The 15,956-nt window shown below is 40.2% G+C and overlaps 1 protein-coding gene across 6 annotated transcripts in view; it reads right to left on the bottom strand.

The window, feature by feature from the left end:
- Positions 1 to 15,956, bottom strand: part of IGF1 (insulin like growth factor 1) — a 72,594-nt gene that overhangs the window by 19,542 nt on the left and 37,096 nt on the right. For 2 of the 6 annotated variants that reach the window (XM_066356489.1, XM_066356498.1), the window contains exon 3: positions 2,439 to 2,620. In XM_066356489.1, coding sequence (XP_066212586.1) covers positions 2,439 to 2,620 — 182 coding nt within the window. Of the gene's footprint in view, positions 1 to 507; positions 945 to 2,426; positions 2,621 to 15,956 lie in introns of those variants that run through there. The other 4 variants (XM_066356508.1, XM_066356472.1, XM_066356462.1 and 1 more) reach the window with 4 other exon arrangements.

The raw sequence follows: 15,956 nt of genomic DNA, 5'->3' as shown, positions 1-15,956 counted from the left end.
TCTCAGAAGAACCAACCCTGCCAACACCTTGATCTTAGACTTCCAGCCTCAGGAAGTATGTGAAAATAAATTTCTATTGTTTAGGCCACCAACTCTGTGGTCCTTTGTTATGGCAACCCTAGCAGACTAATACATTTTTAAATCTGATTCCAAAGTGCAAAAAAAAAAATGTTCAATGACCTCCTCTTCCTAGGTTACCTCACAGGGCTCACAGGTCTTTAAGCAAATACTGGATGGCCTTTGGCCCAAATCTGGACTTGACTAAGAAATGCAGCCTCCAAGGACATAGCAGGAAAAGAAATCTGGGAACTTCCATGACACGATTCAGTCTTGCAGAGATTTGGGGGTTAATATTTAATTCTGAACATATATTGATATGAGCCATTCTTCTAGAATAGATTCACACAAAATTTTAAAATGCATATAAAAGCCTTGATTTTTTTAAAATCTTAATTCCTTTATTTAGTTGTTTTTTTTGTGGGGGAGAAACTGTGGCTTATCTTTTATAATTTTCTGTTCCTTTTTTCACTCTTGCCACTGTCTTTCTTTGGACTTTCCTTTGGCATTACATGCTTCTTTTCCATTTTTTCCATGTTTAAAAGCCACATCCTACAACCGGCTCCTTCTCTTCCTTCCGTCACAGGCATTATCTAGCTCCACTAGGCTACCGTTCTTCATTTCCTCTATAGCATTGCCCACTGTTCTCTTTCGCTGTCTGCTTCTCTCTCATCGTCCTTGCCTCTCTCTGCTTTTCTCCTCCATTTTCCTCTTTGCTTCTGCGTTCAGTTTCTAGCACCAGTCTCCCTTCTCTGCTCTGTCTTCTTTCCTTTCATCTGCTGACTTGCTTCCGTCCCCTCCTTCTGTTCCCCTCCTGGGTGTTTCTTTGGCCCACCTTTCCTTCTCCTCTGAGACTTCGTTTTCTTGTTGGTAGATGAGGGCTGATACTGTAAACATCACAAAAATAATTGCAATTGAGAACAGGCGGTTCCCTTGGCATCCCGGAAGACAGAGCCTTTGAGTCAGCCCAGAACGCCCAGGCTCCGTAGGATGTGGGAGACAGCACTGGTGTCGGACATGTGTCTATACCTCAGTCATGAGACCCGACATTCCAGAACTTTGGGACTTATCTCTGACCCCCACCCTCTCCCCAACTAGAAATTGAGAGGCACTGGGTCATCTGGGAAGAAGAATTATCCTGCCTTCACCACCCCCAGCATGACTTTCCTGACTCATTCACCTAAAAGTAACTTCTGCGGTGCTTGCTTCCTGACCATGGCTGCTGTGTTCTCTGCACAGGTTGTGCCCAGTCCCTTTCCATCCCTCAGGGTGGCTCCCTGGAGTCACATCTCTGCTCAGCCACCCCGCCCCCCACCTCCTTCAGCCTCCGCTGCAGTTGAGGATGGGGAAGCAGCAAAGGTGTCATTGTAAAAGTCTTGGTCTCTCCTCTTGGGCTTTCTGCACAATGCTAGTTTTGGCTCCAAAGATTAAAAAACCACATGTGGTGGGCTTTTATTTTGGTTTGTTTGGTTTGGTTTTTTATTTTGTCAACAGAGTCCCCAAGGAGACACTTTCCTTACTTAACCTTCTTTGCTTTCTTTTCCTCCTTCACCTTCTCTTTAGTTCTCATTCTTGCTACTCCATGACTGAACTTTTAGTTAATTACTTATATTCATATGTTCACTCATTCATTCACCCATTCGACAAAAACTTATCAAGGGGCTAATGTGCATCAGATGATTTACAAACTTTTGGTGGCAGAGACAGTACCTCTGAGGTTTGTTTAAAGTCTAGCTCTTAAAAAAAAAAGACACCTGCAAATTTTGATTATTAGAAATTTCCAGGTATTTTTTGAACCAAAGATAAATTTCTATTTTTTAATATATTTTTTTAAATTTTGTTTGCCAAACTCCCATCTGAATGGGAGTTTCAGATAGTTCCCCTTTTAGAGTGTTGTGTTTTTTGTACCTTTGCAGAATACCAGGACTTGAAAATTTCCAGGCTTTGTTCTTAATTACAGTTATGACAGATGTTAACACTTGTCTGACAGTTGTGTAGTGCATTAACTTAATTCTTACAGCTACCTAATGAGGTAGCTATTACCATTATCCCGATTTTACGGATGAAAGTAAGGCTTGCATAGGTTCCATTATTTTGCTAAGGCCTCTCAGCTGGTGATTGGGAAGCCAGGACTTAAGTTTTGTTTGATTCCAAAGCCTATGGTTAGTCACTGTTTTCTACCACCTTCTGGGTATCAGCTCATCCAGGGCAATAGAAGGAGGAATATGCAATGTGGAGGGAAAAGGGATAGAATTTAGGGTGAAAATGGAGCTATTTTGACTTGTAAGTCAGGAGACTATGGGACATAATTACTGTTGGCCCACCCACACATATAACACACAGAGCTCTTGAGGATGGCTAGATCGCACCTGCTGGCTTACCTTCTGAGCCTTGGGCATGTCGGTGTGGCGCTGGGCACGGACAGAGCGGGCCGCCTTGGCAGGCTTGAGTGGTGCACAGTACATCTCCAGCCTCCTCAGATCACAGCTCCGGAAGCAGCACTCGTCCACAATGCCTAGCTGAGGCGCCCTCCGACTGCTGGAGCCATACCCTGTGGGCTTGTCTGTACGAATCAAATGCAGAATAGCCTGGATTTAGAGTGGACTATTCCATCTTCATGATTCCACCCAGCCTCTGATGACTCCTCTCTTCCCACAACTACTCCACCCACACAGTCAACCCCTTTTTGAAGGTTTTTTGACAATTCTTGTCCCCACAGATCTTCCTGGATTCTAATATATTTCCTGGTGTCTTTGTCAGTCAGGCTCTTTAGCACTAACTTATTCACAACTCAGTGTTAATTTTCTTGAAATTCTCAGCAATGTTTAGTCAAGAATTTTGTGTATGCCCAATCCTAGCCTTCCCTTTTACAGTGGCTTAGTTGAGAGGCTGCTAGGGATATGAATGAAAAGATCATGTGTGCAGTTTTCTTAACCTTTTTAGCAAATCTGCATAGTTTTAATATGTGGGGTGTGTCAAATGTTTACTCTTTAGCGTAACTGCTTCCACTGTAAAATCAGAATGAGCATCAGTGAGGTTTTAAATCTAGAAAAGACTCCTACTTTCCTGATGTGGAGGCTGAGAAGTAAGATTTAAACTCAGATCTCTCTGCAAAGTCCAAGTGCCTCCTAGAGTATAGAGACCTGTTGTACAACTCTGGACGTCATTCAAGCCTCCTGGGCCTCAGCTTACTCATTTGTAAAATGGGGTTAATGATATGATTGTTTGAGGATAACATACGATAATGTATGGAAAGTATATACTTAGTGTATCACCAGACACATAGTAGATCTTAAATAAATATTGGTTTGCTTCCTCTGATTACCCCTTTCCAGTACATTCTATGGTTTGTGAGGAGGAAACAATGTTACTCTTGATTGCATCCAGACACCTTGGAACTTGGAACTCATGATAATACCAATGTGATAGGGCTCCCTCTCCTATCACCCCAGAGAGATCAGGACAAGCAATTCTGTTTTCTTATAGAATAATTATTAGTCCAAGACAGAATGAACCAAATGTCCACCTTTGATATGATTTGGATTGCCCATAGGGAACACCATGAGTCAAACTTCTCTTGATATTTGCAAATCAATTAGACCTCTTTACTTGGCAAGTAGATTTTGGTTTGGTTTTATTTTTTTGTTTGTTTGTTTTGATTTGAACACACTTTTCCTGGCTCTACAACGAAAAGAAAGAGCAAAACAAGCTTACACGGACCTTAAAATGTACTTGAATTCTTTGTAAGCTTTTTATTAAAATCTTGCTTTTACACCAATATATAAAACAGATAAAAGTGAACCTTCCCTGGCTCTGCCTTGGGAGATGCAAGGGTGGGGGAGCTGGGTTCTCTCCACTGATATTCAGGCTTCATGGAAGAAAATTTGTAAACCATTGATCCAACAGAATCCAATTAATCAATCTGACATATATTCAATCTTAATTCCTGACACAAGACAGCATTATATTTTAAATAAAAAAGTCTTATGTTTGTGTACTAGTGGCACCGTTCTTTAGGATGAAATTTTGCAAGTCAAAATCCCCAGTGTATATTTTGAACTCCCTAGTTGGGGGAGATCAGACCCAGGGTCATGGCCCATTGCGAAACGAGTTTGGCAGCCTTGTTGTTTAAAGGGCCAACTGTTGGTGGCATCCTCTAAAAACTCAGATGTTTCCTGATGCTTGGCACAGGAGCCTGGGGAGGCCTCTGTCCCATACTGCAGGTTTATTGTCATTTTGAGGGCAGCAGAAGGTAGTACCTCAGTGAGGGTTCAGTCTGTGGTCTCTTTGGGTGGGGCCTGCTGCTTTAGATGGGGGCAAACCCTGTGGGCTCCTCAGGTTTGAGGGGCTTGGGAGGGAGCGGGCAGCGGCCCCCGGGGGAGCCTCACAGGGCTTCAGTGCCATCGGAAGACCAGCTAGAGCAGGTCACTCAGTCTATAAAATAGCTGGGCTGTTTTAATTCAGAAGTCAATGAATTTGGGAACAGAGAAATTTAGGACTTTACTGTAATGTTTTATAAAGAAAGTTTGTCATGTATCTATATTATTTTTTAATGTTGTTGAAATAGTAGCATAAAGACTTGAGTTTTGCCAGAAATGTAATTATCAGTTATCCTACCACAATCTTAGAAGGGTGTTTTGTTTTTTTTTTTGTCTATTCATAGTGTCTACAATGGACTAATTGTACTTCACTGGAGATATATGAATATAAGTCTTTACCTATCTGCCTTTTAAAGTTTAATTAGTCCTTTGAAGTGTCTTATGGGCTTGGTTTCTGGTTCTACATCAAGATATTTAACAACAACAAAAAAATCATTTTTCACTAATTGAGAGGCCACAGTTGCGAGTCAAAGTCTTGCCCTTTATCTTCAAATGCCTCACATTACGGCTTTTTCCAGAAACAAAATAAAGACACTAGCTGCTATGGGCTAAACTGGAAACCTGATACAATGTGGTTTACTAGAAAGGCAGTCACATAATTGGCTCCAGTACCAATTCTGAGAAAAATAAGAATTGTTAATGACCTCTAAATGGCAGCTATGGTCATTAGGACTAATTTTTAAATGCGATAGAGTAAATTGTTTCATCCTTTTCTTTAAAAGCTCCCCATTAGGCATTATGTAATTCTACTCCAGTGGGCAGGTGAAACTTGGTAGGTGAGCAGGAAACACATATTGACTTAGTATAAGAAAATAAAAACAACTAACCATTTGAATTCAAAAGTTTTAAAAATGGGACAGATTTTTTTTTTAAAAGCAATGAACTTCCCATTGCTGGAAGCAGTTAAGTACAGGTTGTATGGACACCTGTGAGATATCCCAGAATGATATTTCTGTAATGAACATAGTGCATGACTGCCATGATCCTTTCTATTCCAGAGACTCTGTATAAGTGAAGAAATGCAGAAGAAAACCCACCTAGGCCAAATATTCAGTATGGTTGGGAGCCATTTGCATTGTCTTCAAGAAAGAGGTTGGAATGTTTTCTAACTTAGAAGGTAAACATTAGTTTTCTATTTGTCATTGAAGCTCCCCAAGATACATAACTCATTTTTTTCTTACCTGATACTAAAACTTTTGTTACAGGTGACTGGGATAGTCCTTTCTACAAGTAGGTCCAGTCCCAGAGTCCTGTTGTACCAGCTTTATGAAGTGTCTATGCACTCAGCCATAAGAGTGAACAGGCATATGCAAAATTTAACAGAATTGTCCTTGTTGACAAAGCCTTGACACTGAAAGTTTACATGTTTATATATTTATTTTGCCAGTAATTTTTCTAAAGAGTGTGCAGACCAAAGACAGCTTAGTTGGCCACTACCTAACCTAGGCCTTGACTCCACTGTGGGTAGATATGTAGTCACACTGCACTGTGGTATCTTAAAAGTTGGCCAACAGACAGAATTCCAATGGTTAAACATCTGGCTTCTAAAAAATAGCACTCCCCTTTAAATAATGCATGATCAGAGAAGTAATTCAATAATCTTCAGGGCAAACTTGCTAGTTACAAGGCTTTGGGGCAGAATTGTGGCATCATCAAAACCGCACCAATTAGCTGAGTCTCACATTTTATCCTGGTTGCAAGCACCTCGCTTCCCTCCATCTCTGAAGGAGAAGGTGTAATGCTGAGATTTAATTAGGGTCATCACTCTTTGACCAGGCAGCTCTGGTCATTCGTCACTGGTAAAAATGGTACAGCCCCCACTGGTACTACATATGGGTGCGTTTCTTATAGGTTCCTGGAATGCAGCTGGAACCTTGTCCTCGACTTTCATTTCCTTTGAAACTTCCTCTCCTGTTTACTGAGAACTCTTTACTTTAATTATTTTGATTTTTACCACTAAAAAGAGAAGATGTTGATTTTGAAGAATCATTATTTAAATAATGAAAAATGCAAAAAAATTTCAAATAAGTAACTATGCAGTTCTGAAGATATATACTTGTTACTCATCTGGTTCTGAGGCATAAGACAGTTCTCCAAAAACTGCTGACAAAGGAAGGTTCTAAATTTGATCATAATTTGAAAGCAAGAAATAAGAAGTAAGACAATTCAAATTGGATTTCAAGGGCTATTTCTAGAAAATTCACAGTTATGTTTCTTATGGTAAACACAAATGAGATTATTAACTTGTAAAAAACAAATTTGCATTTAACTTTGGTTAACTGAGGATTGATTACATGATTAAATATTATAGTTAACATCTATAGAAGGCAGAAAGTTAGGTTTCCCACACCAACAATTTATCCCAAACTTTCAGATATGATGACAACTTAAAATAACTCAGAATGGTTAGTTTCTTAGAGCAACATTGTTCTGTGGACTAGCTTATCTCATAAAAATTCACTCAGTTGACATAATTTTGCACAGGACAGTGGTAGGAAAGGTGGGTAAAATGGGAGTAATTTTCAAGTTGTCTCCATGTTAGCATTTCAATTGCTATTTTCATTTCGAGAAAAGTAAAAATCACTTCTCAATATTTCTTAGCTTTCTATGGAAAACTGGACTCTTTTCATGAATTCCTAATATAAGGAAAATTGTGATAAGACTATAATCTAGGCTCAAAATGTAATACTACCTTAAATGGTGATTATTTTCTGAATTAATAGGATTCACATGTTGCTTAAAGCTTTTTGGTAAGTCAATATTACCTTTTAAAAATTCTATGGAAGTTCTGTGTAAGTGAAATAAGTAAATCAGGAAAAGTTAAGAACTATATAATTTCACACAGAGGTAAAATATAAAACAGATTTATTGACAAAGACAAAAGTGAAGTGGTCACCAGTGGGATAGGGGATAGAGGAGGAGAGTAAAGAGGGATGAATAGTGATGGAAAATGATTTGACTTTGGGTCATGGACACACAGTGCAATCAAGTGTGTGTCCTGAGACATTTACCTGAAACCTATATGTTCTTATGAACCAATGCCACCCTATTAAATTTAATTTCTAAATTAAAAAAATAAAAATAATTTTAAAAATAAATATTATATTTGAAACAATTCTATGAAAATCACACTTGAATTAAAGCACTTTTGAGATACATGTAGTCATTCGCTTGGTAAAGATATGGAAAGAAGCTTTCACTACTGTAAACTAGCTAATTATGCATTTAGAATAACATGGGTATGTTCACATATATATTTAAACATATATCAGGAATTAAGTGACTTACCATTACTATCAAAGCTATTGCCAACCATTTTGAAATTAAACTTGTTTTTGAAAGACATCTTTCTAAAGTATATACTGCCTGACCACCTTACATGGGGCTAACGGACTCTGTACACGTATTTCTGCTTTTCTGCAGAAAGATTTTTCCAAGTAAGAGTAACCTTTGGCATCTGTGAAAGTGGACACAGAAAATGTTCTCTTTTCTATGAACTGCATGTCATAAGCTTTTCTTGAAAACCTATCAAATGTAAGCATCAATTTCACTTTGGCCTGTGTTAATTTTTAATTGCCAGTGTTTGCTGGTCCTACTACTTCTCAATTGGACGAGGTCATCTTTTCTAGGAATCATGACCCTGTTTGACTTGCCACCACCCCCAGCACTCAGCAACTCTTTTGCAGCTACTAAATCCTTATCATCCAAAAGACCAAAGTCTTCCCGTTGCCCAATCAAATAGATGTTTGTGTATCTTTGGATCTAAAAGGAACAAACCAGAGCTTGAGGGGGCTGCCCCCTTCTTCAAACCCTCCTTTCTTTTGGAAGCTCCAACTCAAGGGCAGGTGTGAAAAGGGCAGTGCTATTCAGCCTGCTTCTGCCTCCAAGGCCAGACAGCTAGAGTGTAGTACCTATGGACAAGAGATTAGAGATTCAGAGGAGAAACATTACTGATTTGGAACTCTGGAGAAATGGGCCGACAGAGTGGGAAGCAACGTGATGTATTACTTTAGCCTGACACAGTGCCCTGGAGGATGAGTGTCTTGCCAGGACAGCACAATTTACTAGCTTAGGTCTGTTTCCAGGGCTGGGAGGAGATAGATGTAGCCAACAAAATTATACTTTGGCAAGAGAAACGCTTTGCTGGACAGAAATGTTGTCCCAAGGGAATGGTTTGGTTTATCAATATCTAAGGTAAAAGATAATCAGATGCCAAAAGGTCATTTATATGTTTGAATTATTTCAGTTGGGTCTGCCATATAAGTTAGCTACCACTTTGTAGTTATGTAGCTTTGATTACTTAGAACATACTATAGGATTTGAGTATGATCTGCCTGTGACATTTGTCATACCAAGGAAGGATGCAATATGTGGAGTGGCTATCTGGATCCTACCACTTATTCAGTGTTCACCTTAGACAAGGCACCAAATTGTCTGGGACTCAGAACTTTTTATGTAAAATAGACGTAAGAGAAACTCCCAGGGCTATTGTGAAGATTATATGAGAATGTATGTAAAGCATTTTTCACAATGTCTGCTATGTAGTAAACTCTAAATAAATGTTAGCTATAAGTATTATTAGTATTGATCGATTGAGTAGGCTGACACAGCTGGCTTCCTAGCTGGGTAGGTTGCTTCCTCTTTTTCTCTTAAAAATGCACCCTTCCCAAAGTTTGGTTGAAAAAGACCTTTCTAGATAAAGAAGAACTTTTCTCCACTAAAATGAATAAATAATTGTTCTTTGAAAGGCTACCCAAGCTTTACATTGATTGTATATAGGGTTGGGCAAAAGTAGGTTTACAGTTGTAATACAAATAAATAATACAATAAGCAATAAATAATAATGCGAGAACTCTGTGTTTTGCATACTCACAACTATACACCTACTTTTGTCCACCCCTGTACACCATCTTGAGTGTTTAAATCTGAAATAGACAATTTATGAGAATGAATCCTGCAACCAAGTCAAACAAGGCAAAGTTACATGGTCATCTCTTGACCTCTTGTTACCTTTGACTTTTTCCAAATAACCCACTGTCTAAAATAATTGGGTTTTTAGTGTTAGCATCCATTCACTTATTTCAAAACAATGCTTCAAGGCATGAGGTGGGCAAAACAGACAGTCACTGTCCACCAGCAAGTGTTTCTCTGCTCTTTCTTCCTTTCATGCCATACCTCTTTCTTTCCTCTTCTTCACCCATGTTTTCCAGTCTCCTGCTATTGGCAGCCATTGACATTTTTTCACTCCCCAATGAACTTTTGGACAGAAGCTCATGCTATGTGGAGTTCATGGTAGACTAGGAATTAGAGTTCAGTTCTCTCCCCCAAGGACTGAGACCAAAAACTCCATCTCCTGCCAACCATGCTTTGGGAATAAGCAGCCACTGAGTATATAATGTCACCAGACCCATGTAATCACTACTCCATCTTGGACGCATGCCAGAATGGGATGAAAACATACCACAAGAGAAAGAATAAGAAGGGAATGTTGAGGAATCACGTACGTGGACTTTCATTCTCTCATTTCTTTTGAGAAAAGAATGTGACGGAAATTGCCAGATGACTGGCTCCACACTGGAGATTGTAGCCATGCCACTAGCGTTATCTCCTCTACTTACACTGTCATTGTTAGTTCATTATTTCAGATGTGGGAAGAGATGCCTTGTAGGCAAAACAGAAGGCCCTCGTGAATAGTGAATAGAGGCCAACGCCCCTCTTTCGGGTGCCACAGGAGATGGATTGGCAGGAGGGGTATGAAAACACGTTCTCTTTATTTTTAGTTTCACTGTAAAGTCTATCATTTCTCTTTTCTTTGCAACTTGGCACCTGCCCTGTGTTCTCAGGGGCCCTGCTCCCTGTCAGCTCTCCCTACTCGGGCCTCTGTGTTTTGCTCAGGGCATGTCTGGAGATTTTCCCAGGGGTGGGTATAACATGGTCAGGATGGCAGGTGAAGGGGTAAGGTCTGCCAGGGAAGTCTGGCATGTCTGAAGAGAGAGTGTCAGGAGGGGGAGGCCCCGTAAGGGGAGGCATCGAGGCCTGCATCAGGGGCTGAGCTCTCGGAAGACAGCCTCCGCAGCAGCAGCAAGAGTCCTGGGCATCACCGCTGAGCAGAAACAGCTGGAGTCAGCAACCAACAGAACACAGGGAGAGAAGGAGGAAGGAGGGAGGAGAAGATGGTTAAGGCATGACATGATACAAGTAACTGCATGGTGTGCACATCAGTGCCCACCGGGTTGTATGAGATGTTCCTTTCATGCCAGCAGTGTTGTTTCTGAATTGAAAGGTCCAGGGAGGTGTTTCTATAGCACCCAGCACAGAGCAATATGCAGAGAGGGAGTGAAAAGAAGACCATGTGCCATACTGAAAACAACATTGGATCTCAGCCCCAGATGCTTTGTGCGAACTCACAAGTCATCCAAACTCCCTGAGATTCAGTTTTCTCTTGTAGGCTACCAAAGTACGAGATAATAATGTTGAGCACTTCTTCTAACAATATGACTCTAAGGATTATCTTTGTATGGTTATGCTACCCACTTTTTAATTAATAAGGTACATATGCCATATCAGTGTTTTTCCCTAAAATTAGGAAAAATAAATAGTGAAGAAAAGTTTGATGAGAGAACCAGAAGTTTCTTCTTTGTCAAGTTTACGTTTAGATAAAAACAAGATTTGTAGGTTGAATTTAAGGAAATTAAGGATCAGGGTTGAGCTTAGTGGAGAAACATGGGGGGAATGTCCAATATGGAGGTAGGCTGGAGTAAGGGTAGGGGATAAGACCATTGTTGGGGACTACACAGCCAGCTTCAGACAGACTGCCCTTGTAATTAGAAGGAGGATGAGGAGGATGAGAGTAATTTGTTGGAGCTCTTGAAACAGTGGAGAGAATCAAAGTACATTTTGAAAACCAGGCTCCTAAAGGCTTTAAGGAATAAGAAAAAGGGGTGGCCCTTACTGGTGTGGATGCTTGGAAAGGAGAATTAGAGTGAGAAGGCTTTTTCTAGAAATCCCTATGCATGGCTCTTTACCAACACACATCACAAAGCTGCATCTTCAAAGAGGAGTAAGTGACAAGCCCTGGGAGGGTTGTCAATATTGTTGGCCAGAATGTTGAACTTCCTGGTGCTCAATATGGCCAAGATTTTTTTTTTTTTATCCAGTGAGAGGAGGGGAGGCAGAGACAGACTCCTGCATGTGACCTGACTGGCTAGATCTACCCAGTAAACCCACTAGGGGGCAATGCTCTGCCCATTTGGAGTGTTGCTCTATTGCTCAGCAACAGAGCTCTTCTTAGCACCTGAGGTGAAGGCCATGGAGCCATCTTCAGCTCCCAGGGCCAACTCGCTCTAATCGAGCCATGGCTGCAGGAGAGGAAGAGAGAGAGAAAAAGAGAGAGAAGGGGAAGGAGAGGGGTGGAGAAGCAGATGGGTGCTTCTCCTATGGGCCCTGACTAGGAATTGAACCCAGGACATCCACACACCAGGCTGATACTCTACCACTGAGCCACCAACATCTTATTTCACTAGTTTTCTTGGTGTCTGTCAATGGTATATGCATTCCCTGCATAATATTCAGTTCCTTCCAGCAGGACAGATGTGTAGATTCACTTGAAAATTCCAGCTTTGACTGAATATTATCTCATCTCCAATAATATGAATGGGTTCCTAGGCAAGTCATTATCTCTGCCATTGATACCCAACTTCCATCCAGAGGACAAAACTAGAAGATGACCGTTATAAACATGTCTTTTCAAATACTATCCCCCCCTTTACTTTTGAGAAAATAAAATAATGTTAAGGTAGGTAAAATTTTTAAATCTGTACAAGGAGTTCTCAAGCAAGTTTCAGTATCATTCATCAAAATACCAAGCAGGTATGCAGCCTCAGGAAGAATGGTTCACTTAGGGAGTGATTACATTATTTCTGGAACTTCCAGCTAAAATCTGGACTTTTCAGACCATCCTTCCTTTGTTTCTTTATTTCCCTATGGAATTTTGCTGCTATAACTTTTCTCAATATTTGATTGCTTAAATATGACCAAGAGACTTTAAGTGCTTTTCTTTCCTAAAATTATTGTATTTTAGAATTTCATATATCTTTGGACATGATTGCAAACTCAAAGTCAATTTAAGAGGCTTCTTAGTAACCTGGCAATCACTGAGCCTGCTAGCTTTTAATCAACCTCACTACCCCACCCCCAAATCTATTATTTTTCTGAACTGAAGAAGTGACTCTGAATAAGAAGAAAGAAAGGGTTGCTTAAGCTACAGTTTTCCCCCAAGCTAAATCCTGTTCTCATCTTTATTTCATCTGGGACCAATATCATGCCTATACCTCCAAACCTCACTAAATGCTTTCTAGCAAGTACTGTTATCAATCAAGAAACTTCTCTGATTCTCTTATCTATTTTACTAAATTCAGCAAAGAAAAATATTTTATAGTTTGTGATATTAGCTGAAAAAAATCAAACTTTTTTATTTTTCCTCACTCCTCAGAAACACTAGGAATGACCACATTGCTCTGGGACCCCATTCCGAGGCAATGGTCAGTTGGCCTTCTAGCCAGTCACTCACTTCTGTGAATTTCCTTTCTGAGAACTGGGGACAATTTTCCCAGCAGTCATTTTCAATTTCTCACAAAGCCTACCATGGTTGCAGAATTAGTTAGCTTCATCAAGAGCAAGCAGTGTTGAGGCCTAATGTGTCAGAGAGCTGGGGAGGCTCTTTTGGGCAGGGACGCTCGGCCAGGACAATGGCTTGTGGACATTTGATTTCCCTCAACACTTGCCTTCTGTCTGCTCAGATCTGTGTTCAGAAGGCTGAATGGAGGCACTTCTGCTAGTATTTAGGCTTAATTAGCTCTGTCCTAACCAGCTGGAAGTGAGGGTCCCTGGTCAGGGGCAAAGTGCTCTCTTCTGATGGGCAGGGCAGCCTCCATTCTCTCTTACCAGGTTTCCAGGAAGACAGATGCTCCTCGACTTATGATGGGGTTATATTCAGGGAAATCCATCATAACCTGAAAATATCTTAAGCTGAAAATGCACTTAATATTACACTAGAGAGTATCAATTATTTACCCTTGTAGTCACGATGTTAGCTGGTTGTCCAACATCACCATGTATTGCTAGCCCAGGAAAAGACCAAAATTCAGAATTCAAAATATAGGTTCTCCTGAATGCATATCATTATCACATCACTGTAAAGCTGAAAAATCATTAAGTAGAATCATAGTAAGTTGAGGACCTTCTGTGCCTACTTCCCAGCTTCTCACACCTGTGAGAAGGAAGAGACCATCGAAACCATCAAGCTCTAGATGGGTATGGTCTCTGCAGTCCCCACGATGTCAATTAGAGGCATATTTGTATAGAAATGGCTTATATAAACCGTTAGGTTGATGAGAAGAAATGACCCCTCAAGGTTTCATAGCAGCTTCTGTATAGTGGGGGTAAGAGGAGAGAGGTGAAGTGTTTTGACTGCGAAGTAGGTTCTGATAAGAGAATGTGGAGAGAGCTACACCTGTCCTCGTTCCTGAACTGTGAGCTGAAGTCATTGGCAATGACTTTTAAAGAAAAGCATGATAGAAAAAGGGGGCTGCTGGTGTAGAAACATTTTAAACTATGTCTAAGATTTGCTAATTTATTGATTTTTTTTTCCTTTTCAGGCAACTTCTAGTCCTCCTGTTCCTACTCATTCTTTGCTTCTGGTATAAGATGAAACTTTGGTAAAGGTCACTGGTGAAGTCTTAGTCTCTAGTATCTTCTCATTGAACTGGTGCGTCCACAGTTCCCTGATACTGCTCCCGGCAGGCATTTCCTGCAGTCAGACTTCAAATCATCAGAAATTCCTCTCATTCTTCAGAACATCTGTGCCCTCTGGTCACAGCTTTTTTCTTGGGACTCAGCAGGCTACAAATCACACTGGACTTCTCCTTTCAGCCTGTTGATGTCTTTTAATCATATTCCCCTCTTGTCCTTGGCTATGGCTCTTGGCTTCCCAGCCTTCTCATCTCCATCTAAGTTAGTCATCTGTGGCATCACCAAGAGTATCTCTGTCTCCTAGTGTTCTATCTGAAATTATGCATTTCTTCAAATGTCAGAGTTACTATGCAGACCATGCTACCTGGTTTGGGCATAATTTAGCTCCCTAATGTGACTTACACATAGTAGGGCAGACAACTTCATGCAGTAAGAACACTTGAGAAACCTAGAGGATACTGATTAGCTAATGAAAGAGAAGAAACTATAATCAGACCCAAAGAAATAATCAAATGAGATAAGAAATTCTTCCATTAAATGTACATTTCTTCTTCAGCTAAAGAGGGGGCATTTCATTCTTCTGTTCATTTTATATTTAAACTTAGTTATTTGATGCTTAAAACAACAGGGGACCTTGCAATAATCTGCTACCAATAGCTTCCCTTTTTTGCATACTTTCTATCAAGCTACTATAGCAAATATTACTTTTCATGTCTCATCTCATTTACATCCTACAGTGACTACATGGAATAGACATTATGATTATAATAATAATTATTATTATTATAATTGGGAGACTTCCCAAGTGAGGAAAACTCTGAAGTTGTCACTGTTACTGGAATTCTCAAAGTTACATAATGCTAATAGCCATTAAGGTATGAGTGAGGTCATCTTCGTCAGCCCACCAACCCCGGGTTTGAGCCTACGTGGTAGATAAGGGTTTTGTCCTAAGCGCTCTCCAGAGAGTACTGGCAGGACTGTCGTGCATGGCTTTTGCCCTTGAGAGAGAAGTTTGTGCAATCCTGCCACTGAGGGCAGGGCGGGAGTTTGGACGTTCACTTCTCACCCAGTACACTATGGTTCCTCCCTGTTTCAGACAGGGCAGTTGGCTCTGTAATGCCACCAGACCAGCTGGTTTCCCGTCTCCTTGCATGGCACCAGATTATAAAAACTTTATTGGGAACTGAAATACATGCATTTTACCCATAATCTTGGCATCCCAACAAATTATGTTATCTACATTATATTGCAAGCACTTTGCCTGTGGCCACATAATCTTCATAATTATCATTTTAAAGCTGCAGAATAGTTTATTGAGTAGCTCTTCCATCATTTATTTCTTTAACCACTTTCCCATTATTAGACATGTATGCCATTTCCAGTTTTATCATGATTTTAACTAATATTGTAGTGTCTCTGTCCATCACTTTCTATCCCTTTAGATTACTTATAAGACTTAATTTCCAGGAATGGAATTACTCAGTTAAAAGATATTATCAGACACAGCTATTTTTTCCCCCTAGCAGTTAATGGATTTAATATTTTTTGATTTTGTTATTTTCTCTTTTTTTAAAAATTAATTTTAATGAGGTGACATTGATAAATCAGGGTTCATATGTTTAGAGAAAACATCTCCAGATTATTCTGACATTTGATTATGTTGCATACCCCTCACCCAAAGTCAAATTGTCTTCTGTCACCTTCTGTCTGGTTTTCTTTGTGCTCCTCCACCCCCTCCCTTTCTTTCCTCCCCCTCTTCCCTCTTTCCTG

The sequence above is a fragment of the Saccopteryx leptura genome, chromosome 1, assembly GCF_036850995.1.
Source record: "Saccopteryx leptura isolate mSacLep1 chromosome 1, mSacLep1_pri_phased_curated, whole genome shotgun sequence".
Taxonomy (NCBI): Eukaryota; Metazoa; Chordata; class Mammalia; order Chiroptera; family Emballonuridae; genus Saccopteryx; species Saccopteryx leptura.
The sequence above is the reverse complement of the archived record's forward strand: the minus strand, read 5'-3'. Positions and strand labels throughout refer to the sequence as shown.